Raw genomic sequence first — 25102 nt, forward strand, 5'->3', positions numbered from 1 at the left:
TGAAATTTAACTGTTTCAGAAACAACATGATAATTTCAATCTGTATAAGAAAATCAACGAAAATTCCGGAAAACTGAGGAAAAAGCAAATAGTGTCTCTAAGAGACGAAAATGGAAAAATAGTTCTAGAAGAAGAGAATAAAGCACAGATTTGGATAAAATATGTAACAGAACTTTTCAATGATACTAGACAGAAGCCTATAAATATAAAAGATAACATTCAAGGACCAGCAATCATGAAATGCGAAATAGAGATTGCTATACAAACAAGTAAAACAGGAAAAGCCAGTGGACCAGATGGTGTGCAAACAGAATTTTTAAAATTAATCGAACCAGATAACATCAAACTTCTTGAAAAACTATTTAATAAAATATATGAAAGTGATGAATTTCCATCAGATTGGCTCAAATCTACATTTATCACTGTCCCAAAGAAACCCAAAGCGAATTCCTGTGGTGACTTCAGACTTATTAGTCTAATGAGCCAAACATTTAAAATATTTTTGAAAGTAATTCAGAATCGCATTTATAGAAAAAGTGAAGAAACTCTAAGTGAAACACAATTCGGCTTTCGGAATGGTTTTGGTACTAGAGAGGCCCTTTTCTGTACCCAAATATTGATACAAAAATGCATAGAAAAACAGAAATCTGTCTTTATGTGTTTCATAGATTTTGAAAAAGCATTCGACAAAGTCAGACACACCAACTTAATAGAAATCCTTCAACAAATAAGGCTAGACGAACAAGACATAAGACTAATAACAAATCTGTATTGGAATCAGTCAGCTTCCGTTAAATTAGACAACATTACCACCAGTGATATTAACATCAAAAGAGGAGTGAGACAATGATGTGTGCTCTCACCACTCCTGTTCAACATATATGCAGAGGTAATCTTTAAAAAAGCATTGGAAGAATGTCCAGAGGGAATCACAATAAATGGAAAGATTGTTAACAACCTACGATATACAGATGACACCGTGCTAATTGCAGATAACATTATGGATCTCCAAAAACTCGTTGACAGAGTATACATAGAAAGCCAAAGAATGGGAATAAATATAAAATCGACAAGACAAAATACATGATCATCAGCAAACATCCAGCCTCATCAATGAAACTGACACTCAATGGGAAAAATATTGATCAATTGTCAAGATATAAATATCTTGGTTGCTGGCTTAATGAACGGTGGGATCCAGAAATAGATATAAAGACAAGGATTGAAGTTGCACGGCAGTCCATGAAAATGAGAACACTATTATGCAATAAAGACCTAAACATGGAAGTCAGATGCCGAATGCTGAAATGCTACGTGTGGTCTATTCTGCTCTATGGAGTTGAAACATGGACATTGAAGGCGATAACCATCAAGAAAATCGAAGCCTTTGAGATGTGGCTATACAGAAGAATGCTAAAGATATCATGGACAGAAAAAATTACCAATGAAGATGTCTTAAAATCCATTGGCAAAGCTAAACATCTTGTACAAATAATCAAGAAACGAAAAACATCATATCTTGGACACATCATGAGAAACAGCAAATACCAACTTCTACAAACTATTTTGGTAGGAAGAATTGATGGCAAAGGAACTAGAGGAAGAAAAAGAATATCATGGTTTGACAACATCAAGACGTGGACAGGAAAGAGCAGTGCACAACTGCTCAGATTAGCACAAGAGCGCAGTTTGTTCGCCAAGATGGTCGCTGACTTTCGATAGAAGATAGCACAATAAGAAGAAGAAGTATGCTAGGAAATTGATGAAGCCAGGGATTTGGGGATAGTAGTAGATAGAGAGTTGAAGTTTAGAGGGCGTATTACTAAATTATCCAGGATTATTCACAGGATTAGTTGGTTATTGAAGAACATAATAACAAGTAGAAATAAAGGAGTTATCCTTTCTCTTTATATAGTCTTGATTCGACCACATCATAATTACTGTGCTCATATCTGTTTAGCTGGTTATCTCTGGGATGAGGAACTCATAGAGAGATTCAGAGACGAGTGACCAATATGGTGAATGGTCTGTGGAATGTTTCTTATGAAGATACACTGAGGGTTTGTGGCGATATGATAGCAACATTAAAGTTACTTAAAATATTTTATAAAATTGACAGAGGAAATGTTTCAGCAGTTGTCCAGAGGTGGATGAGCAAGAGGTCTTCCCTAGAAGTTAGGTAAGAGTGCAGTTACCAAGGGCATGGGGACTATATATTTTCACTTGAAGAATGGTGAATGAATGGGATGGGTTGCTTGAGTCAGATGTGAGTACTTTGTTAATGGTCCATAGATATTGTGCTAGATAGTTTGGTCTACCATGATGAGTCTTACGAGTATATGAATGTGCCCCGTGAAATAATAATAATCTCGTTGATTTATTAACCGTGTCTGTTAAGTTTATTTCTTGAACAAGTGATTTAGTTATTTATATTTCTTTGCTAACCAATATCATAAATCAGCTAAAGCTAACCAAGATCATAAATCAGCTAAACCAAGATTGGTGAGTTTATTTACCAAGTGCAGCGATTTAATTTAGTTCGTTTAACAAGTGCTGTTTTCTAGGTGGCCCTTCTGAGATGCAATATTTGGCGCGTTGTTTACATCCTCTTGAGTGTTGCTTGCGTTAAAAAGTATGGATTGTATGCGTTATTGTGTTTGCATTTTTTAAATCTGTGTTGACATTATTCAGAATTGGAAAGAAGCGTTTTTTTATTTAACATGGTATCATCAAATTTGCTTGTTTAATAAAATGTATATATCAGTAGTAAGTAAAATCCATTCGCATTATTATGTGTTTCGTTGTTATAGTCACACTGTGAATTCTGTGATAGCCTCAGTTTTTCACTTAAGTAATTAAAAAACTGTGTAGATAACCGAATAATTATCATTAACTGTATGGCTAAAGCTACCGATCACTAATAGTTATTGATGCAAAAACTTACTTCAATAATATTTCAGGGAAGGTAAAAAAATTATTTAAAGAAATGTACTACCCAGCATCCAGTTTTATTCGGCGAGAACTTCAGTGTGTGCAGCGTAGTTATATATTTGCTTGAACTTAGGTGAGAAATAGCAATTGTTCAACTTACCTGGAGTCAATACATATCATGGGAGGCAATAGTAAGATGCATTCTAACAGAGATAACGTTTAAAACTAATAACTTTTATTTTAAAAGACCATAAGATTTAATTATTACAAATACAAAGAGCCAACAAGTTTCACTAGCCACTGTCTAGCATTTTCAAGGCTGTATTGGTGGGAAAACAAATGCATCAAGTTGGCTCTTTATATTTGTAATCATTAAATCTTATGGTCTTTTAACAATAAAAGTTCTTAGTTTTAACACATTAGACCAAATATGAACAGTTTAACTTCAGAGATAATGTTTGTCATACCTCATCTTAAATTGGTTCAATGTTTGCGCACTCACAACCTCATTTGGCTATACATTCCACTCAACCATTCCCCATGTATCTGTTTGATAAGTACCCCTTAACAATTTGTTTCAGTCATATCTCCTCTCTTCTGCCTATTTACTAGAGTCTGCAGTTTACATTCTCTCAACCTGCCCTCATAGTCAGTATTCTACAATCTTGATATTGCTTTTGTTACTTGCCTCTGAACTTTTTCCAGAGCTTGCTTCTTACCTAGTAATGCAAGTGACTGTGCAGTAGTCCATATGTGGTCTAAATGAAGCCTTTGCTGTTTTTTTATCACTTTTTCGATGTTTCCCACGAACTTTTGTTCTTTATCCACCAATAACCCAAGATCCCTCGCTTTCTCCTTGACTTACTTGACTTATCTAGGTGCTATCAGCCCGGTGGGACTTTTGGCCCCAAGCACCACGTGATGCCACTGGGCACGGTCCTCTGCGACTATCTGCCACATTTCGGTCTCCAGCCCAACAACCTGCAGGTCCTCCTCCTCCTGATCTGCCCATCCCTTTCCTGGTCTCCCTGGTGGCCTCCCTGATCTCCTTTCTCACTTTCTCCACTTCCTGTAATACAATATTTCCAATATGATACATAGCTTTACCTTTTTTTTGAGATGCAAAGTATAGCACCTCACATTTACTGGTGTTAAATTGATATCCTGTCAGTCCACATAACCACGTTATTCAAATCGCTCTGAAGCACCAGTACTGTACTTCTATATCATTCTTAATATTTTCCCAGCTTAGCATCATCTGCAAACAACTAAATATCAGCTTGCAAACCACTCACAATATCATAAAAAAAATTAAACAGCAGTGGTCCTAGAACAGAACCCTGTGGGACTCCACTGGTAACTCTCCTCCTGAGAGACATGGCACTTCTATACACCACCCTGTGATATCGATTAGAAAGCCAGTTTGCTATCCAGTCAACCAGCAGATTTTCCAATCCCATTTGCTATAACTTATACACCAGTTTAATATTTGGTAGTCTGTTAAATGCTTTTTCCGGCCTGGTTGGCCGAGTGATTAGCATATCTGCTCTCCAGCCAAAAGGCTGCTGGTTCGAATCCTGAATCCTGTCATGGGCATGGATGTTTGTGATCATCTGTGAAAATGTTGGTGGTGGGGTGGGTGGGTGGTAGATGGCATTGGTGTAGATGATAGTGGTTGTGGTTTGTTGTAGTTGGTGGATCGAGTGGTGGAGATAGAGAGCTGTAGAGTAGGTGTTCTCCCTTGATGAGTTTGGAATCTCTCGAGGTATCATGTAATAATAATAATAATAAAAAAAAAAAAATCCACAAGTATCACTATGAATCACCACTATCTAGAACTGTATTCACCTTATTATAAAATGTAAATAAATTTGTAAAATAAAACAAGACCTTCTTTTAACAAATCCATGTTCACTTCTATACAGAATCTTTTCCTTATCCACCCAATCCTATATTCTGTTCCTAACCAATTTCTCCAAAACTTTAATAACCACTCTAGAAATGCAAGTATATTTGAGTAGTTTTTTATTATTATCCAGAAGTTTGTCCTTAGGAGAGCAGATCAGAGTTGCTAATTTAACATGTGGTGCGAAGGTTATATTTTAGTACTTTGGCTATCTTTTCATACTTTGGACATAGGAATAGTGGTGTTTTGTTCTTGTGTGTTTGAGGAGGGGGAAGTAAGAAGGCCATGTAGTATTTACCTATATTATAGAGAACATAAATATATTTGCTACCATTATTATGCCAAGTCTGGCTTGCTAGACCATGCTTTGGACACCCCATCACATAGGTTTAGATTGAAGAAAACCAATGTGCTTTATGGAAGTTGTTATAGGTCAGAAAGATTATTTCTGGAGTCAGACATCAAGAAGCATTCTGCTAACCCTAATAAGTATGGTTGCATTAATTGCCAAAAATCTAGCAGACTGTTATCTTAAGATCAACTCCCACATAGCTATAGTACTTCTCTTTTACATTAGAGGATGCCAAACATATACTTTAGAACATTTTACTGTTACAATTTGACTCGTTTCACTCACTCATTGTCGTGTGTTAACTGTAACATGTAATGTGCTCTGAAGATGCTGGTTTGAAATCCAGTGAAATACAAGCCAGTTAATAAACATATTTTTTTAAATATATAATTTAGTTGATTTGTGTAATGCATTAAAATAAGCCATGAATGATGTTCAGTACCTAAGCTTGTTTATCATATCTTTATTAATTCTTGCTCTACTCAATTTTACATCATTGGCAAACAACTGAATAGTTCCTCTCAGATCCTTTCCTATATCGGTAATGAACAAATGAAGTAATAATGGCCCAAGAACAGAGTTCTATGTAACAGCACTAGTCAGAGGCCCTCTAATGGACTCGACTCCTGAATAAACTACTCTGATATCTCTCCACCAGCCACCCGCTTATCCACTTTACCAACTTTATATCCATCACCATATGCTGCAATTTAGAATTCCATGTGGTATCCTGTTAAAAGCTTTTCCAAAATCCAGCAGTATCGCTGTAAACCCATTACCCCCAACTCAGCTGTCACTCTATTATAAAATGGGAGCAAGTTACTAGGGCACAACCTACTCCACAAAACCAAGTTGCCCCCCCCCCCCCCCTTAAAGTATTTCATTCCTGTATTTTGGTCTTGATCAACTTCTTCAGTACCATGACTATGACTCCTGATATGCTGATCAGTCAGTAATTTGCTGCATCAGTCTTGGAGCCTACTGTATGCAGTGGAACTGTTTACCCCTCTTTCACCCCATTCAGACTAACCCAGAGCTGAGACAGATTAAGCAATGTGGTCAAGGGCACTGCCAATTTCCTAACACATTCTCGTAAAACTCGAGCTGGTATGGCATTTGATCGCATAGCTGTATTCACATCAAGGTTCTGTAATATACTATGCAGCTCCAGTTCATATACTTCAGTTTCTGTATAATCCCTTGCCTATCTTTTTACTGTAGTATCTCCACTGGATGATATACTCTTGTGAAGTGTTCACTTTGTAATGTTACTATTTCCCCTGATTCCGTTACGTCCCTACTATCAGCATTCATTAAAATCATACCACCATGAACACTCTTCTTTTTACTTGCAACTTACTGAAAGAACTTTGGGATTATTTTTGGCCTTTACTACTAATTTCCTTTCATATTCTGCTTTTGCCTTTCTTACCACACTGGTTACTCTTCTGGCCTGTGTTTTGTACTGCTCATGTGCTTGCTGGTCAACTTTCTCCTTGAATTCCCTGCACAAAATTTTCCTTTTTTTGTAGTTCCAGCTTAATGATATATTCATCCATTTAACTCCCATTTCATCTCTTCTCCTGACTGGGTATGCAGTCTGCTATTACTTCCTTCAAACCCTTTACCACTTCCCATGCACAACAACAACATCTAGCCATTGCAGTTTCACATGCCACTGCACTGATCCAAGTAATCTCCTAAGTTTGTCATACTTACCAGCCTGTAATTCCACATGTACATCCCTTCTTAACTGAAAATTCCACACATTTAGTCACCTCCCAGGTTAAGACCATATGATCACTCTCACTAATTCATGGCATGGTCTTGGACAAATTCTCTGATGCAGTTACTAAATCTAGCACTCTCAAACCCCTAGTATGTTCCATCACATGCTGCCTTAGGTAGTTATCTGTTAGTAACTGCATAAATTCCATTTCCTTCCTTCCTTCTATGTGTCCTTTCCTCCTTCCAATCTATGTTCCTATAAGTTGAAGTTGCCCATAATAATTATCAAATTTAAATTGTATAGTTATAGGTTAATTTAAAAGGGGGAAAAAATCAAAATAACAAAAAACATTCTGATAATTTGTTTTTGTTTTAAATTCTGTTGAAGATTTTGCAGACTTCAGTGAAATATACTTGCCAAGAGAGGCTCCTTGTCATTTTACTTTGGGTATTGATTTATTCTCGAACCTTTTTTGTTTAGAGTTTATAGAACTAGAACTTAATGAAACCTAGGTTCTTTGCATTCCAAAAATTTAAAACAAAGGTTTTTTAATTAAAATTTTTTTTTTTTTTCAGGGGTGAAACTTATACTTTTCTCCATTCTTTGATCATCTAAAAAGTATATCCAGCTTAAACTTCTAGCAGGAATAACAAAAGAGATATCATTGGTGAATAAATCATTATCTTAATCATAAAAGTGAAACATGTTGATAATATAAAATACCCAAGTAATGTGAACTAGAGTATTTTCCAGTTTGGATTTATCCAGTACTAGTAATACGAGTACCTCTTGTCAATGTTATGATAGCATATACTGTATTATAAAGATATAAATGAAATTAACACATTTTTTATTTAAATTATGTATATGTTAAATGAAGTGTCCTCTTGTTAATGTTTCATTTTTTTTAAATAACTTTCAGCATAATTTTTCACTATGAATTCAAAACGGAAATTTTCGGGAAAATCCCAGTCAAGCCAGGGTAATAATAAACATTTTAAACGTAATAATGAAGATGATGAGCCCTCAGTTTTTGAAGAAGAACTTGCTTTCTTGGATGAAATAGAGCAACAGCAATCTTTGGAAGCAGTAGAATCAGAAGTTTCTTTAGGTATGTTTCTATGAATCTGTAAGTTCATATTTTTGAGGGCGGTCTGAAAAGTTCTCGACCTAACAATGAAAAAACGAATTTATAATTTCAAAATTATTTTTATATTTCAACATAATCTCCCTTAAGACTAATACATTTATTCCAGTGATACTCCAGCACCATTATCCCATCCCTGAAGTGGTTCTCAGTAAGATCTGCAAAATACCCCTCTACAGTTGCAATCACCTCTTGATTCAAAGAAAAACACTGACCAGCGAGGAAGCGTTTTAGTTTTGGGAAGAGATAGAAGTCAGAGGGAGCCAAATCTGGGGAATAGGGTGGATGTTCCAACAATTCATAGTGCAGATCCCTTAATTTTCCCATTGCCAAAACACCTTTGTGGGCAGGTGCATTGTCCTGATGAAAGATGATTTTTTTTCTTCTGCAAACCAAGTCTTTTCTCACAAATTTTTTCGTGTAGCCTGGTTAAAGATTGGAATAATATTCCCCAGTTATTGTTTTACCCTTTTCAAGATAATTAATAAACAAAATGCCTTTAGCATACCAAAACACCGATGCCATGTCCTTTCCTGCTGATGGAACCGACTTTGTCTTCTTTGGCGCTGAATAACCGACTTCTGTCCACAGTTTTGACTGCTGTTTGGATTCTGGTGGGTTATGGTGAATCCAAGTCTCATCCATAGTAATAAATCGATGCACAAAATCAGTTTTATTCTTGTTAAAATGCTCCTAGTACTGTTCAGAGATATTCATGCGAGTGTGTTTTTGATCTACTGTGAGCAAGCGTGGCACTCATCTTGTGCAAAGCTTTTTCATATGCAATTCTTCATGCAAAATATATCCTACACATTTTTTTGAAATGCCTATAGTCTCAGCAATTTCATGCACTTTAACTCTCTGGTCATCCAATACCATGTCATGCACTCGATCAATGATTTCTGGTGTTGTTACACTTTTTGGACGTTCTTCACATGGATCATCTTCAAGGCTGGTATGGCCACGTTTCAACTCGGCAGCTCATTTCTTAATTGTCGAAAATGAAGGAGAAGAGTGCCCATAAACTTTTATGACTTTCTTTTGGCATTAAACCTTCTTCTACAAAGAATTTTATAACTGCGCTTTACTTGATTTTATACATTTCAAGGGATACAGACAATACTTTTGCTTCAGACGGCTGTATAAAAGATACTACTTGATAGAATGACTTGCAATTTCACATGGATGCTTATTACAGATGTACCAACTTAGAAAAAAAATCTTGCCGATAACGTTGCCATCCATGGTCGAGGCCGAGAACTTTTCACACCACACTCCTGATTATACCTAAATAAAACAACACTATTCCTTAATTTTTTTTCATTCTTTTTCCTTATTTTTTTGACAGTTATCCTAGTTTTTTTTTTCCTTTTTATTTACTTATTTTTATTATTTGGAAATCATTTGGACCTTGCAATTTTTCCTTGCTTACCAGAAAAGGTTATGGTATAAAGCAAAATTTACAGTACAATGAGATTATTCTTAAGTTTTCAGAAGTAATGCAGTTAAACTTTTTGAAATTAAAAAAAATAGCGAAGTTGCTTTATTAATTATCTTGGTTGTTATTTTTGAGAAAACTTGTAGTACTGTAGTACTGGAAAACCTGTACTAAAAATTAATAAATATTCCATTGTGAAATTTTATAAAAATAACTAAATAAATAGATCTGAATCAAGAGCTAGCACTTATCAAGAATGATGACATCATGAGGGTTGATGAATCGTGGGACAAATTGAAATCTGTCTTCATAGAGAAATGTACCAATACCTTATGTCCTAATAGAGCAGTAAAAAAGAAAGATTGGATGACTGATGAAATTCTTTCTCTCATGGATCAATGCAAATCATATAAAAATCATAATCCAACAAAATATACAGAGGTTCAGAAAATTATTAAACACAAGATCAAAAAAGCAAAAGAAATCTGGATGAATGAAAAATGTAAAGAAATAGAAATTCTACAGGAAAAACATGACAATTTTAATCTACACAAAAAGATGAAAGAGACCTCAGGTATATATAAGAAAAAACAATTCTGTATCCTTCGAAACAGAAAGGGAGAAATTATATCCAAAAAGGATGACAAAATACAAGAATGGGTGAAATATATAGAAGAACTCTTTACTGAAAGCAGACAGAACCCAGTAAATACTTATGAGCATATGGAAGGTCCATGCATTCTAAAATCAGGGGTAGAATGTGCATTAAACTCAGCTAAAAATGGTAAAGCCCTAGGACCAGATAGAATACCAGCAGAAATAGTAAAGTTATTAGAAGGTGACAACATTAACATATTAGTAAAGCTATTTAATAAGATCTATGATACAGGCATAATCCTTCAAGACTGGTTACAGTCGACCTTCATCATGCTACCTAAAAAAGTAAATGCAAAAACTTGTAATGACTATAGAATGATCAGCCTAATGAGTCACGATCTCTAAATGTTTCTGAAAATAATTCAAAAAAGAATATACCGAAAATGTGAAGACACCATCAGTGATATTCGGCTTTAGAATTCGGCTTTAGAAACGGTTTGGGAACAAGAGAGGCCCTTTTCTGTTCTCAGATCTTATTTCAAAAATGTACTGACCAAAACAAGGTAATATTCATTTGCTTCATCGACTTCGAGAAAGCATTTGACAAAGTCCAACATGCTAAAATGATTGTACTATTAAAAAGAATTGGATAAGATGGTAAAGACATTAGGATCATTGAAAACTTATATTGAAACCAAAAGTCATCTGTTCAAGTTGATGACATTACTACAGACTCCATTAACATTAAACGAGGAGTAAGGCAAGGATGTGTGCTGTCACCTCTTCTTTTTAACATCTACTCAGAAGCCATATTTCAAAAAGTCTTGGAAGGAAGAAAGGAAGGGATTAGTGTAAATGGTGAAATCATCAGTAACATATGATATGCTGATGATACAGCTCTTCTGGCTGACAATATTCAGGATCTTCAAAATCTTTTGGAACTAATAAATGCAGAGAGTGAAAAAATGGGATTAAAAATAAATATCACCAAAACTAAATTCATGGTCATAAGTAAGAAACCAATTCTTAATTTAGCACTTTCTTTAAATAGGAAACAAAATAGAAAGAGTGGCAAAGTTTAAATATCTCGGATGCTGGTTAAATGAAGATTGCAATCCAGAAATGGAAATAAAAGTTAGAATTGAAATGGCAAGAAAAAATTTTCTCTTGATGAAATCTACACTGTGTAACCGCAGTTTAAACTTAGAGCTTAGAGTACGCATGGTTAAATGCTATGTATGGTCTGTACTGCTGTACGGTGCAGAAACTTGGACCTTGAAGACAACATCAATAAAAAGACTTGAAACCTTTGAGATGTAGTTATACAGACGAATGTTAAAAATCCCATGGACAGCAAAAACGTCCAATCAGGAAGTACTGGAACAAATGGGGAAAAAGGAACCATAAAAAGAAGGAAAACTGCATATCTTGGTCACCTACTTCGTAATGAAAAATATAAGTTACTTCAATTGATTATAAAAGGGAAGATAAATGGAAGAAGAGGACAAGGAAGATGAAGAAAATCTTGGCTGGCAGATATCAGACAGTGGACTGGTATGAACTCTGAGAGACTGCTCAGAATAGCTGAGAATCGCTCAAAATTTGCCAAGGTGGTCGCTGACCTCCGATAGGAGATGGCACTCAAAGAAGAAGAAGAACTAAATAAAATAAATCTTCTAATGTCTTTTATTCTCAGAGGGAGTATGCAGATCTCCTTTTATTGTTTTTTTCTTAGAAAAGTCAGTAACTTAGTACAGGGGTATCTCGCTAATCCGAACCTCTTTTGTCCGAACCCTCCAGTAATCCGAACTGTGGTCTGAAAGAAAGAAAGTTTTATTTATTACGTATTATTATTTTGTATACTATTATTTTTAATTGATAATTATTATTTTAACTATTATTATAGTCTAACCTAGTGAAAAATAAACTTTATTATTATTTATTTTATTATTATTACTGTACAGTATTTTTTCATACTGTCGATTGTACTGTTATACTGCAGGCCTATTTTGATTTATTGTGTATTCACGTTTCCTTGGGAAGCCGTCGATCCTGAAGCAATTCAAGCGTCATGGAAAAAACTGTGGCCTTCTAGAATTTAGGTGATATACAAAAAGAGGAAATTCAAAGCTTGCATAATTTGGTTAAAAATATAAATCCAGATGTTGAAATTTCACAAACACATGTTACGGAATGGATTACAGATAGAACTGAAAGTGAACTCGAAATCAAATCAGACGCTGAAATTATAAATATGACGTTACAGAATGAATTAGAAGACGATGATGACAATAAAGAACTCAAAGAAAAAAAAGTAAAACATGAAGAGGCAGTTGACAGTTTTAATATGCATATAGAATGGGCTAAGCAGAATGATACGCCATTCCACAAAATTTTATTGCTAATGCAGCTCCGAGAAGAAGCATTCGAAAAAATTTAGCTTCCAAGAAACAAGAAAATCAGTGACTTTTTTTACAAGGAAATAAAAAAAACTTTTTTGTATTATTTTGTAAAACTTTTTTTTGTGTTCTGTACAAGAAAGTGATATTTTTAAGCAAATTAATTTATGTACTGAACTGTGCAATTTTATTAAATCAGAATCCTCAACAATACAGGTACATACAAACTAAATTTTTTACTAAAATAAACTTGTATTATTTTTTAAGTTTTACATTACAGTAAAGCAGCTTTTTTTTTTTTCTATCAGTTACTTCATTTATTTACAGAATTAAATTGATGTACCATTAGAATCTGATTATTTTTGTCTTAAACGCTAGTTATTGTGGTTTCTCGGGGGAAAATTCGCTAATCCGAACGAGCACGGTTTTTATTAGTTCAGATTAGCGAGACACCACTGTATTTTTTGTTCTGTTTTTTTATGCATTTTATATTCAGGATTGCTGTTCAAAATTAATACCAGTCATTTTCTTTTTCCTGACTCTTCTAAATATGTTAAGGCATGTATAGTGGCTAATCATTATCTTGTTTACAGTTCATCTTACTCCCCCCCCCCCCCTTTGATCATTCTTTAACTGCTGTCTTTTGGAACAGCCACTCATAATTTTTTCTAAAAAAAGTACAAATTTTCAAATGTTAACAAGTTTCTTCTTAACTTTCTATCTATGGCATTAGTGTACTATATGTCAAACAGCCTCTTGTATTTACATCTCCATTATAAAAGATTTTATAATATATTACATTATAAAAGACAAAAATGTTGTAGGTACATCTAACAGGAATGAAACCACTCAGTATGAAATAATGTTAGCTACTCAGTTCATCAGTAGAGCAGTGTGAAGTTGTCTACATTGTAAGCTCCTAGTTCTGTCTGCTGTCATTCATATTTGCACCATAAATTATAAATACAACACTATTATTGTAATCTCACTCACAAAATATTGAAAACCTCTAACTGAAAATAAAATGATAGTTAGATTGAGGATTTAATGATCCAGGAACTCTGCTGTAGAGACTATATACATTCCCATGTCAGTTCAGGTCTTCTCCAATCAAGATGGTAGTGCCTTGAGGACAGCAAAAATCATCTCCCACCAGAAAACTCAGACATTATGTTTTTATTACATATTATAGTAGTCTTGTCAGATGTCATCTCCTTCCAGGAGGTTGACTACCATGAGCTTTCACCATGTACGGTTTTGGTTTCTCTTTTGCATTCTTCATAGGACAAAAAGGTCCAGTCCTTAATATTTCCCATCCAATCTGTTCTTTGTCTTCCTCTTCTTCTTTTTCCTTGTATCATTCCTTCTGGACATTTTGTAGGGATTCATGCCTTAGTATGTGACCAAGGTAGATGATTTTCCTTTTCTTAATGGTTTTCAACAGATTCCTATCTTCTCCAGTCATCTCTAATATTTCTAAATTAGTTTTTTTGGCAGTCCATGAGACTTTAAGAATTCTTCTGAGGATCCACATCTCAAAGGCTTTTAGTTTATTTTCACAATATTTTGATATTGTGAAAATAAACTAATTCTTTTTCTCTTGTTACCAGCATGGTTTTGGTTTTTTTGAAATGAAATTAAGTCCATATTTTTCACTTAGCTTCAGAGTCTCTTCTAGTAGGTTTTGAAGATCTTTTTTATTTTCAGCTAGCAGTACTGTATCATCTGCTCTTAAGTTGTTTATATTCCTGCCTCCTTTGCTGACTCCTTTAAATTCTTCTAATTGCTGGAAGATATTTTCAGTATAGAGGTTAAACAATATAGGAGAAAGAAAGCCTTGTCTGACACCCTTCTTTACTGGGAATTTCTCCTGCGAGGTTTCTCCTGATATTTTTATTGAGGCAGTTTGCTCCCAATATAGATTTATCAGTAATCTAAGTAAGTACAGTAGTCTAAGTATTATATTGAATGAAATTCCCTTCTCTGGAAATAACTACCTAAATAATTATGCATAAATCCTCTAGCGTTAATGTTTTTTATTTTTTTATTTTTTACTGTGACCAAAGGTAAATTTGGGCAATAATTATAAAATTCCCTTTGGAAAAAATGTATGATGCACATTTTTAAAAACTTGATGTTTGCATTTTATGAAATACATATTTATTTGATGAGTTTCTACATTTATCTGTGCATTGTACTGGCATGCCAATTATTCTCTATATTGTTTGAAGTCATTTTTAGTTTTTTGTAATGTAAGTATTTTAATTTATTTACTTTAATGTAAGTAATTTAAAGTAAGGGATAAATTCCAGTATTTGGGATTTAGTACCAAAATAAAATTCCAACAACAGTATGAACTTCATCGACACTTATTTGTATTATTCAAAGGTAGATGACACGAATAAATCACCTAAGCCAACCATTTAAATTAATGTTTTGACTAATTTCATTTGTACTTGGAGATCTTTGCACCTCAAATTTCAATACGATTTCTTGTTTTCCATGATTGCCTCTTTAACTTCATGAGTCCACCATGGAGTTCTGATTTTGTTATCCTTGCAGATGACTTCACCACATGCCTCTTTGGTTGGATTGATCAGAAATTGATTAGCTCAATCAGATTCAGAATCTGGTACTGGTATTCAAACTCTTTACCTTTTTTTTTTTTTTTAATATCAATCAATATATTTCGGTCCACTGTATGCCTCTGAAAGCTGTTTGGCTTTGATTCTTTGAAACATTTTTGTGCATGTTTTTCTTATCAGTGAAATTCATTTTTATCCTGCTCAAAGCTAAATGATAATCACTTCCTTTTTTTCAAATCCCTACACACTTGTGTTCTGAACAACTGTCAAGATATCACTATTAACAATGGGCAGTTAGCCTAGTGGCTGTGCGCTTCGCAACCATATGACTGGGGAAGAAGTGTCCCAGGTTCGATTCCCGTCAAAGACATGAGGAATTTGAGGATCTTCTCCCAGCCATAGCCAAGTTAGCCGGTCTTGGGCGCATGCAGTAGGGTTTTTCCACCAGTTTATCTGGCGTTTTTCATCCCGCAAGCAGGCAAACCGGCCAGTGAATACACACGGATCTACAGTCATAAATACTTAACCTCCATGAGGGGGCTCAACTCGCCCCAATAGGGACGGGGGAGAAAAGGAGAGGAAACTCCATACGAATAAAAAAACTATTAACAATAACATAGTTGGACTTTTATTTCTTGTGTTCTCTTCATGTGGATTTATGCATATCATTATGTTGAAACAGTGTTTGTAATGAGTCCATGTCCTGAACAGAGATCCAGTAGGTATTTACTGTTGTTATTAGCTGTGCTGATTTCTCCAAATTTTCTCATAACCTTTTATATGTATGGTATTCTTATCCTGCTCTTCTATTTAGATCTCCAATAAAGACTAGCTTTCCTTTTCTTTGTATCAGCTATTCCCCCCCCCCCCCTTATAACTCAAAAATTCCTGTACTTTAGTATAACTTTTTATGAGATTAGGCACAATTAAGTCTCATTTTGCAATTTTCGATTTTGAAATTTATATCACTCTACTTGAAATTTCCTTGTTTAACTTTTTTTTTTTATCATCTATGATGTTGAATACTGTAGCCTATTCTTTGCTTTCCTTGATCATTGCTGCCTGAATATAACTATTTTATAGTTATTATTTAGTGCTGTCTCATCCATATTAGTCTTCTAAAGATTTTTTTCAATTTTTTTATTAATTTTATATATATTTATTATTATTTATAATAAGTGTTTTTTGTCTTCTAGTGAAGCACATTCTGTAGGGGCATATGTGGATATTATTGTCAGCTTTTGGTGGTATTTATTCAGACACTTTCAACTGATGTTACTTTTTCTGCTGGTTCCTTCTTCAGTATTATTCCAACCCATCTGGTTCCACCATTGTTTGCTGAGTTATAAATAATTCTCCATTATTTTGTCAACTGATGAAGTTTCATCCACTTCATGATTGTCAGATCTCCATCTATGTTCATGTATACATATAATGTCTATTTTAACTTTTTCTGCTTCTCTAAATAGCTAAAAAAATTTTCAGTTTTTTTCAGTGTCTGTACGTTATATGTCGAGAAGATAAGATTAGATTTCCATAATTTAATTTGATCACACTTTTTTATACCTTCATTCAACCAAGAACTTTCTGGAAGGCTTTGATCCTTAGTCTTCATAGTAACTGTATCAGCAGTTAAGGTACAGGTCTGTGTGGAAGTGACTGATAATTCCTTTTGTAATCATTGTAATCTGATAATTCCTTTTGTAATCATTTAATATCCACATATTGGGTGATTTGTCCTAATATGTTTTACCAGTCATGTTAGCCTGCTGGGACTAACATGACTGTTTCCTTAAGGGTCACCACAAGGAGGTGTGACTTGGATTTTTACCCCCAAAGACCTTTCTGAAGCTGTCATGAACATCCCTGTCCACAATGTCACACTCATTGGTGGTGATTTTAATGCCCAAATTGGCAAAGACATTGCCAGTACTACTAAAAATGTGGGTAAATATACTTATCATGAAACCACAAATAACAATGGACATTCTCTTATTAATTTCTGCAATAGTAATAACATGGTAATGTAATCACCCAAACCAAATTTCCCCATCCAAAAGGAAGATTATGGACTTGAGAACATCCAAATCAATCTCATTCCCAAATAGACCACATCCTAATTAATGGAGAGTGGATCAGATCATTCAATCACATTCAAGCATATAATACTGTTAAACTAAATTCTGACCACAGAATAATCAGTGGCCTCTAAAAATAACAGCCCTACAAGGAAATAATACAACTGGGAGACAAACTAAATAACCTAGAAATTGCATTTTTCTGCCACACCTGAGGAGACAATATGGAAAACATTCTTAAAGATGAGCTAATGAAATGTATAAGGTATCATTGAAGCAATAAACATAACATCCAACAAAATTCATGGAAACAGCAACAAAAAAAAAACTCAGAAAAATGAATTACCTCTAAAACCAAAAAATATATAGATGAAAGAAATAAGCAAGGAAACTCTACCACTTGAACAGGCATGAAATCAATAAAGACATTTTAAATAACAAGGCCAATGAACTAATGATCAGAGACAAAGGAAATCAAATACATAAATACTGCCAGGAACTCCAAATTATAATAAAACTGGAGATACTAGAAACACTTTTCAACTGGTAATATTGTCACACATGACAAAAATAGTAGATAGCTATCAGTAAACTTGAACTTGAAAGAATGAGAGAAACTGCTTTCAGGAATTACTCATCATCGTCATCGTCATCATCATCAAATTCATGTACCCTCAAGGGGTGTACAGGATATGATAGTACTACATAAAAAATTTACACCATTACTAACTTCCTATCTACAATTTTCCTACAAATCAGTCTATACTTGTCAAGACACCAATATTATCATTATCAGATCTTATATTTCTATCGTCTAAGGCACATTGTACTGTATCAATCCACCTATATCTCGGTCTTCCTCTGGGTCATTTTCCTGCCAACCTGGCAGAGAACACTTGTTTTGCTAATCTTTTCTCACCCATTCTGTTTAGGTGACCATACCACCTGAGATTAGCTCTGCTAACACATTCCTGGATGCCGACAATGTCAAGTTCTTTCCTAATATCCTCATTTTTAATATGATATTGCCATTGATGCCATCTGTTCATGCCTCTAATCTTTCTCAGGACTCTCATATCTGCAGTCTCTAGTCTTTGGTCAAGTGTTTTACTTCTGACCCAGCTCTCAGATCCATAAGTTAAAACTGGTTGGAACACTGTCTTGTATACAGCTAATTTAGTGTCCCGACTAATTTCTCTCTTATTCCATATGAATTTATTCAATTGACTTCCTACCATACCAGCTTTGTTGATTCTATTGTCTATTTCCATATTTAATTTACCATCTTCACTAAAAATCGTGCCTAAGTAGCTGAAATGTTTTACTTGTTTCACAGGTTCCCCATTCACAACACAGTTGACATTTTCAACAATTCTACCTATTTTCATTGTCTTTGTCTTTGTAATGCTCACCTTCATACCATATCTATTACAACAATTAATCAATTTAGTCAGGGAATCTTGCAAACTTGTAGCAGATTTATTTAGAAGTATAACATCGTCCGCATAAAGCAAAGAGCTGACATTAACATCTCCAATTCTGATATCATGTTTAATACCACTTTTCTTCATAATGTGATTCATATAGATAATGAATAACAGAGGGGATAATGTACATCCTTGTCTCGCACCACATTTAACATTAAACCATCTCTCTGTACTTCCTTCAATTCTAACTGCTGACTTAACTCAAATACAGACTAAGTATTGCTTGATATAATGCCTCATTGACACCATATAACTGTAGTGTATCGAATAGCTTCTCTCTTGGCACCTTGTCATATGCCTTTTCCAGATTGACAAAACTTAAATACAGATCTTTGTTGTATTCCCATGCTTTCTCGACTATTTGTCGTAAAGTGAAGATCTGATCCTGACAGCCTCTATTTGGCCTGAATCCAGCTTGTTCTTCACCAAGTTTTTCTTCCACAATTCTTCTCAACCGTTTCTCAAGTATACTTGCATAGATCTTGCCAGGAACACTCAGTAGGGAAATACCTCTGTAATTCTCACATTCAGTTTTATTTCCCTTTTTATGTATGGGTACTATTAGAGCTGTACTCCAATCATTGGGAATTCGTCCTTCTGTCCAGGCTTTCTGAACTATGCAGTGCAGCCACTGTAAGATTCTTATACCACCATACTTCAGCATTTCTGGTCGAATATCATCTACTCCTGCTGCATTTCAACATTTTAAGCCTTTGATGGCTTTTTCTACTTCAAGTATGGATATGTATTCCTGACTGTATACCTGTTGAGTGTTTTTTACCACTGTGCTATCACTGCTTGTTTCATTTAGCAATTTTTCAACGTAATTACTCCATACTTCAAGGATATCTTTTTCTCCTGTTTTCATGTCACCTTTATCATTTCTAACTCCTTTTACAGCACTCTTTCCTACATTTCTAAGCTTCTTCAACAACCTCCAGAATATTTTACCACCTTCTTGATATTTATTTTCTATGTTCTTGCCAAAGTTCTCCCATGACTTTTGTTTAGCTAGTTTTACACAGTTTTTTTTGCTTTCTTACATTTGTCTCTGTATTCTCTAAGAGCACAAGCTGACTTATTTGACAGGAACTTTTGATATGATTTCTTCTTTTTCTTCACTGCCTCTTTAACTTCCTGTGTCCACCATGGAGTCCTGATTTTTCTATCCTTGCAGACAACCTAACCACATGCCTCTCTGGCTGAATCAATCTTCACGGCTTGCCACTAAATATCCAAGTTTTGGTTCCTGTTCTCAAACTCTTTCATTTTTTCTTCAATAATCTTTCTGTATTTTAGTCTATATCTCACATCTGAGAGCTGTTCAACTTTTATTCGCTTTAAAACTTTCTTACATTACTGAATGTTGATAATCCCAAAATTCAAGCCTGCATCTAACCACCACTCTACCTATAAATTTTGAAAAATTCACTGAAAAGGAACTAAAAGTAACAATAGATCAAAGAAAAGCAGGAAAATCCCAAGATATTGATAGAATCAGAGCAGAAGCTTTCAAAAATTGCTGGATATAACATATTCCAATCTCCTTGCCATAACAAATTAAGCATTAAACTGAAATAATACCTCAACAATGGAAACAAGGCCTTATTGTCTCTATATCCAAAAAGCAATTTTAATAGAATGGATAACTGCAAAGGTATTACTTTTCTATCAGCCACAGTTAAAATCTACAATTGGATGATACTCAATAGAATAGAACCTTACTTAACACCACTTTTAAGAAAAAATGAAGCTATATTTCTAAAAAAAAAAAAAAAAATACACTGTACAATAGAACATCTACATTGCATCAGAAGAATCATAGAAGGTTCACATGATAAAAATCTGCCACTTATTTTAACCTTTATAGACTTCAAAAAAGCCTTTGACTCCATTAATAGAGAAAGTAATGTTTAAAATACTCAGCTTCTATGGTCTCCTCTCAAAAATCATACAAGCAATCTCAGCACCTTATAAAGATTATAATGCTACAGTAATCTTTAAAACAGAAACATCTGAATCCTTTCCAATAACAACAGGAGTCCTGCAAGGTGATGTACTAGCAACTTATTTGTTCCTGGTATGCTTGGACTACATCTTCCAGACCGTCAACATAGAAGATCTCGGTTTTACTATTAGAACATCCACCCACACCATGCAAATAACTGATCTTAGCTTTGCTGACGATGTTGTACTTATTGATACAGAACCAACAAATGCACAAAAACATCTCGGTCTACTAGAGGCACAAACTAAACTTATTGGTCTGAAGATCAACATCTAAAAGTTTCAAGTATTTTCTCAATAGGTTATGAAAACCTTGTACTTCATACAGTATAAAGGCTGGATCTCAGCAAGGACCAATTTTCCATTTTCTTTATGTCAGCTGCATTCTGATTCAAAAAATTCCTCTAAGGAAGAAGTAGAGGAATTTTTTGAATCAGAATGCAGCTGACATAAAGAAAATGGAAAAAGTGGTCCTTCTTGGAGATCTGAACAGCAGAGTAGGAAATGAATCCCACCAAGCATATAGGAACGTTTTGGTAAAATTTGGAGAAAAGGGCAAAGCTAATAATAAGTATTTACTGGACTTCTGCTCAGGACAAAGACTAGTCATTACTAGCATCATGTTTCAATATAAAGATGTGCACAGGTTCACATGGAGAGAAGACATAAGAAAAGTCTCATTGACTATGTCATTGTTGATAGTGATATCATCATGCTGGTTCAGGATATAAGAATGTACAGAGGATTTGAAATTAGAAGTGACCATTACTTAGTAGTGAGCAGGATAAAAATGGATATCATATTGAAAAAAACAGTATGTAAGAAAGGTGGCAAATTGTTCTAGAGACTATTGAAGAAGCTTAGAAATTAAGGAAAGAATACTATAAAAGGAATCAAAGATGACAGAGGTGATATGAAAACTGAAGATAAGGATAGCCTAGAAGTCTGGAGTAATTACTTTAAAAGACTCTTAAACGAAGTAGGCAGTGACATAACGGTATTAGAAAAGTTTCAGGAGGAATGCAAAGAGGAGTATATATCAATACGTGAGGTAGAAAGAGCTGTCAAAAACTTGAAATGTGGAAATGCAGCTGGATTAGATGATATTTGACCAGAAATGCTTAAGTATGAGATATGAAAATTTTGCAGTGGCTACACTGCATAATTCAGAAGGCTTGGACAGAATGTCAAATTGGCAGTGATTGGAGTAAAGTTCTCATTGTAACCATCTATAAAAAAAGGGAATAAAACTGAATGTGAGAATTACAGAGGAATTTTTCTACTAAGTTTTCCAGGTAAGATTTATGCAAACATATTTGAAAATCATTTGATAAAGATTGTGGGAAAGAAACTTGGAGAAGAACAACTGAGTTCAGGTGAAATAGATTTCGTCAAGATTAGATTTTCACTTTAAGACAAATAGTTGAGAAATCGTGGGAATATAACAATGATCTGTACTTAAGTTTTGTAAACTTGGAAAAGGGACATGATAAGGTGCACAGAGAGTGAAGTGTCTTGAAAAGCTTTTCAAGACACTTCAATTATATGGGGTGATGGAACATTATACAGAGCAATAATGGTCTATATTTAAGTTGTCAATCAGCAGTTAGAATTGAAGGAAATACAGGAAGGTGGTTCAATGTTAAATCAGGGGTAAGACAAGGATGCACATTATCTCCACTCTTATTCGTTGTTTATGTGGATTACATTATGAAAGAAAGTGGCATTAGGCCTGATGTTAGAATTGGAAATGTCAAACTCAGCTCTTTGCTTTATGCAGATTATACTCCTAAACACATCTAGTGCAAGTCTCCAGATTCTCTAACTAAATTGAATAACAGCTGTAACAAATTTAGCATGAAAATTAGCACTAAAAAGACCAGAAGTATGAAAATATGCAGCATCTGCATTCTGAATGACGATCCTATAGAACAAGTAAAATATATCTGCTGTTAAGCACAGTTTTCATGAAGGTGGAAGATTAAATCTGGAAATAGAGAACAGAATAAGTAAAGCTAGTATGGGTGGGTATCCAACTGAATAAATTTGTATCGAATAAGAGAGAAATTAGCCAAAACACCAAAGTAGCTGTATACAAAACAGTGTTCAAACATTTTATGCTATGGATCTGAGAGTTGGGTTAGAAATAAAGCACTTGATCAAAGACTACAAATATGAGGGTTCTGAGAAAAATTAGGGGAGCGAATCAATGGCAGAATCATGTTAAAATGAAGATATTAGGAAGGATCCTGACATTGTTAACATTCAAGAATGTGTCAGCAAAGTTAATCTAAGGTGGTATGGTCATTAAATAGAATGAGTGAAGAAAGGTTAGCAAAACATTTGTTTGATGCCAAGATGGTAGGAAAGAGAGACCTGGAGGAAGACCAAGGTCTAGGTGGATTCATTCATTCAGAACTGTCTTACAAGCGTGAAATGGTAGAGACGATAATATTGGAGTTCTCACAAGTAATAGACTGATTTGGAGGAAAATTGTTGATAAGAGATAAATAATAATGTAAACTTAATCATGTAGTGCTGTCATAATAACCTGAACACCCCTTCAGGATAAATATCAGGAAATGAATGATAATGATCATATCCATAAAAATTTAACAGGAACGACAAAAGTTTACAAAAATAAAATGGTCAATGCTAGCTTTTCATGTGCAATGTTAATAATGTGATCCAGTCTGTTTTCCAAGATATTGTGTACTTTTAAATAACATTATTAAAAAGCCTTCTCATCATGTATGTTGAACTATGTAATTACACTAAGCTAATTCATGTTGTGAATTGCGAACATAAGCTTACACAAGTACTACATTGCATACCTGCTTAATGATTAATGAGGGCTGTTGGAATTACAGTTGACAGCACAACAAATGAAATTTGGACTTGCTAAATTATTTATTTTGTTTAATGGTATGTCTGATTTTTATAAGAATGGCAATGACTTACAAGTTATGCAAAACAAAATGTTAGAGAATACGTCACTGTTTATTTCCAAATTAACCTGCAGAGACTCATGGTACACTTTAGTTTATAACAGAGGGTAAGAGATAAATAGTGCCACTTGTCACAGATTAAAATTACATTTCAGAAGCAAGGTATCTTCAAGAGTACTATGTGTAAACTAACTTTGGTAGGAACGAATAATCTATGAAGAAATTAACTGATTAAATTTAACTTAATAAATGTAAAGTCATGCACTTTGGTGTGATTGGATATCCGATGTCATATTATATTGGTGGGATCATGCTTGAGGAAACCGATGAGGCTAGGGATCTTGCAGTTTTAATAGACAGGAAGTTGAAGTTCAAGGGTCATATAGTGAATATTGCAAATACAATTCAGAATAATGGCAATGCTGAAACAAATCTTGACATGTAAAGATATGAAAGTCATTTTTACTCTTTATAAGGCCTTGATAAGACTTCACGTGGACTATTGTATGCAGTTCTGTCTCCCGGTTTCTTTGGCGATTCTGATATAGTGAAGAGAGTGCAAAGGAAAGTGTGAAAAATGATATCAGGATTGTGGAAGATAGATTGAGAATTTGTATGCTGCAGACACTAGCAAACAGGAGAAACAGGGGCAATATGATTGAAACTAACAAACTTCTGAAAGGGTTATACAGAATTTTAGTAGATTGAATTTTTCATTTTATGGAGGGTGGGGAAAGGACAAGAGGGCATCCATGGATGTTGGATGTTGTGTGTGCAAGTAGCGTGAATGAATTCAAGAACAGGTATGACAGCTGGTGTGAATAATATGGCCTCTCTCTCGATGAGTTCCTGACTCCCTGGATGTCTCTCTCTCTTAAAATAAAATTAATTACAATGATATCTTCTAATTGAAAAAAAAAATTAATTTCATGATTAAATGATTCGAAAGTTAATGAAATGATGTTTAAAAAAAAAAAGCAAATTATGCAAAAAAAAAATAAGGCAGTACATTTTGAATGCATTTAGAACCAGGCTAAAAATGTACTCGCCATTTGTTTCATAATTTGCTTGTGAATTTCTGGAGCTCTCTCTATATAGAGGGCTCCATGTATGTGTGTGTGTGTACACACACACACCTGAATTTCAATTTCACATACTTACACCTTTTAAAAATACAAACATTTTTAAAATTTCTCTTAATTATCAGTGATTATATAACTGGAAAGCAAAGACATCTTCTCTTTCTCCAGTGTTTTCAAGCTTTTCTGACTGTGACTCACAATAAAAAAAAGAATACATTTTACTTCTCAACCCAACACATGCGATACCCTGAAATGACTGGGGTTGGTACAATACCAGGCAACTGACAGCAGAGGTAAAGCAATTCCAAAATACTTGGCTGCCTTTCAAAAATCAATTAACTATCTGATACTATTGGCCTTGAACATAAACTGATTTCTGGAATGCAACGAAGTTTATAAATATTACTCTGCTTTGC

General features: G+C 34.3%; 1 protein-coding gene across 4 annotated transcripts in view; it reads left to right on the forward strand.

The window, feature by feature from the left end:
• Positions 1-2628: 2628 nt before the first annotated feature.
• Positions 2629-25102, forward strand: part of PolD1 (DNA polymerase delta 1, catalytic subunit) — a 235125-nt gene continuing 212651 nt past the window's right edge. The window contains exons 1-3 of one of the 4 annotated variants that reach the window (XM_090414806.1): positions 2646-2766; positions 7494-7585; positions 7841-8029. In XM_090414806.1, coding sequence (XP_090270932.1) covers positions 7855-8029 — 175 coding nt within the window. In that variant the 5' untranslated portion in view covers positions 2646-2766; positions 7494-7585; positions 7841-7854. Of the gene's footprint in view, positions 2767-2798; positions 3065-7493; positions 7586-7840; positions 8030-25102 lie in introns of those variants that run through there. The other 3 variants (XM_090414807.1, XM_090414808.1, XM_090414809.1) reach the window with 3 other exon arrangements.

Source organism: Typopeltis vanoorti, chromosome 25 (assembly GCF_054136105.1).
Source record: "Typopeltis vanoorti isolate ZY-2024b chromosome 25, IOZ_Tvanoo_1.0, whole genome shotgun sequence".
Classification (NCBI taxonomy): Eukaryota; Metazoa; Arthropoda; class Arachnida; order Uropygi; family Thelyphonidae; genus Typopeltis; species Typopeltis vanoorti.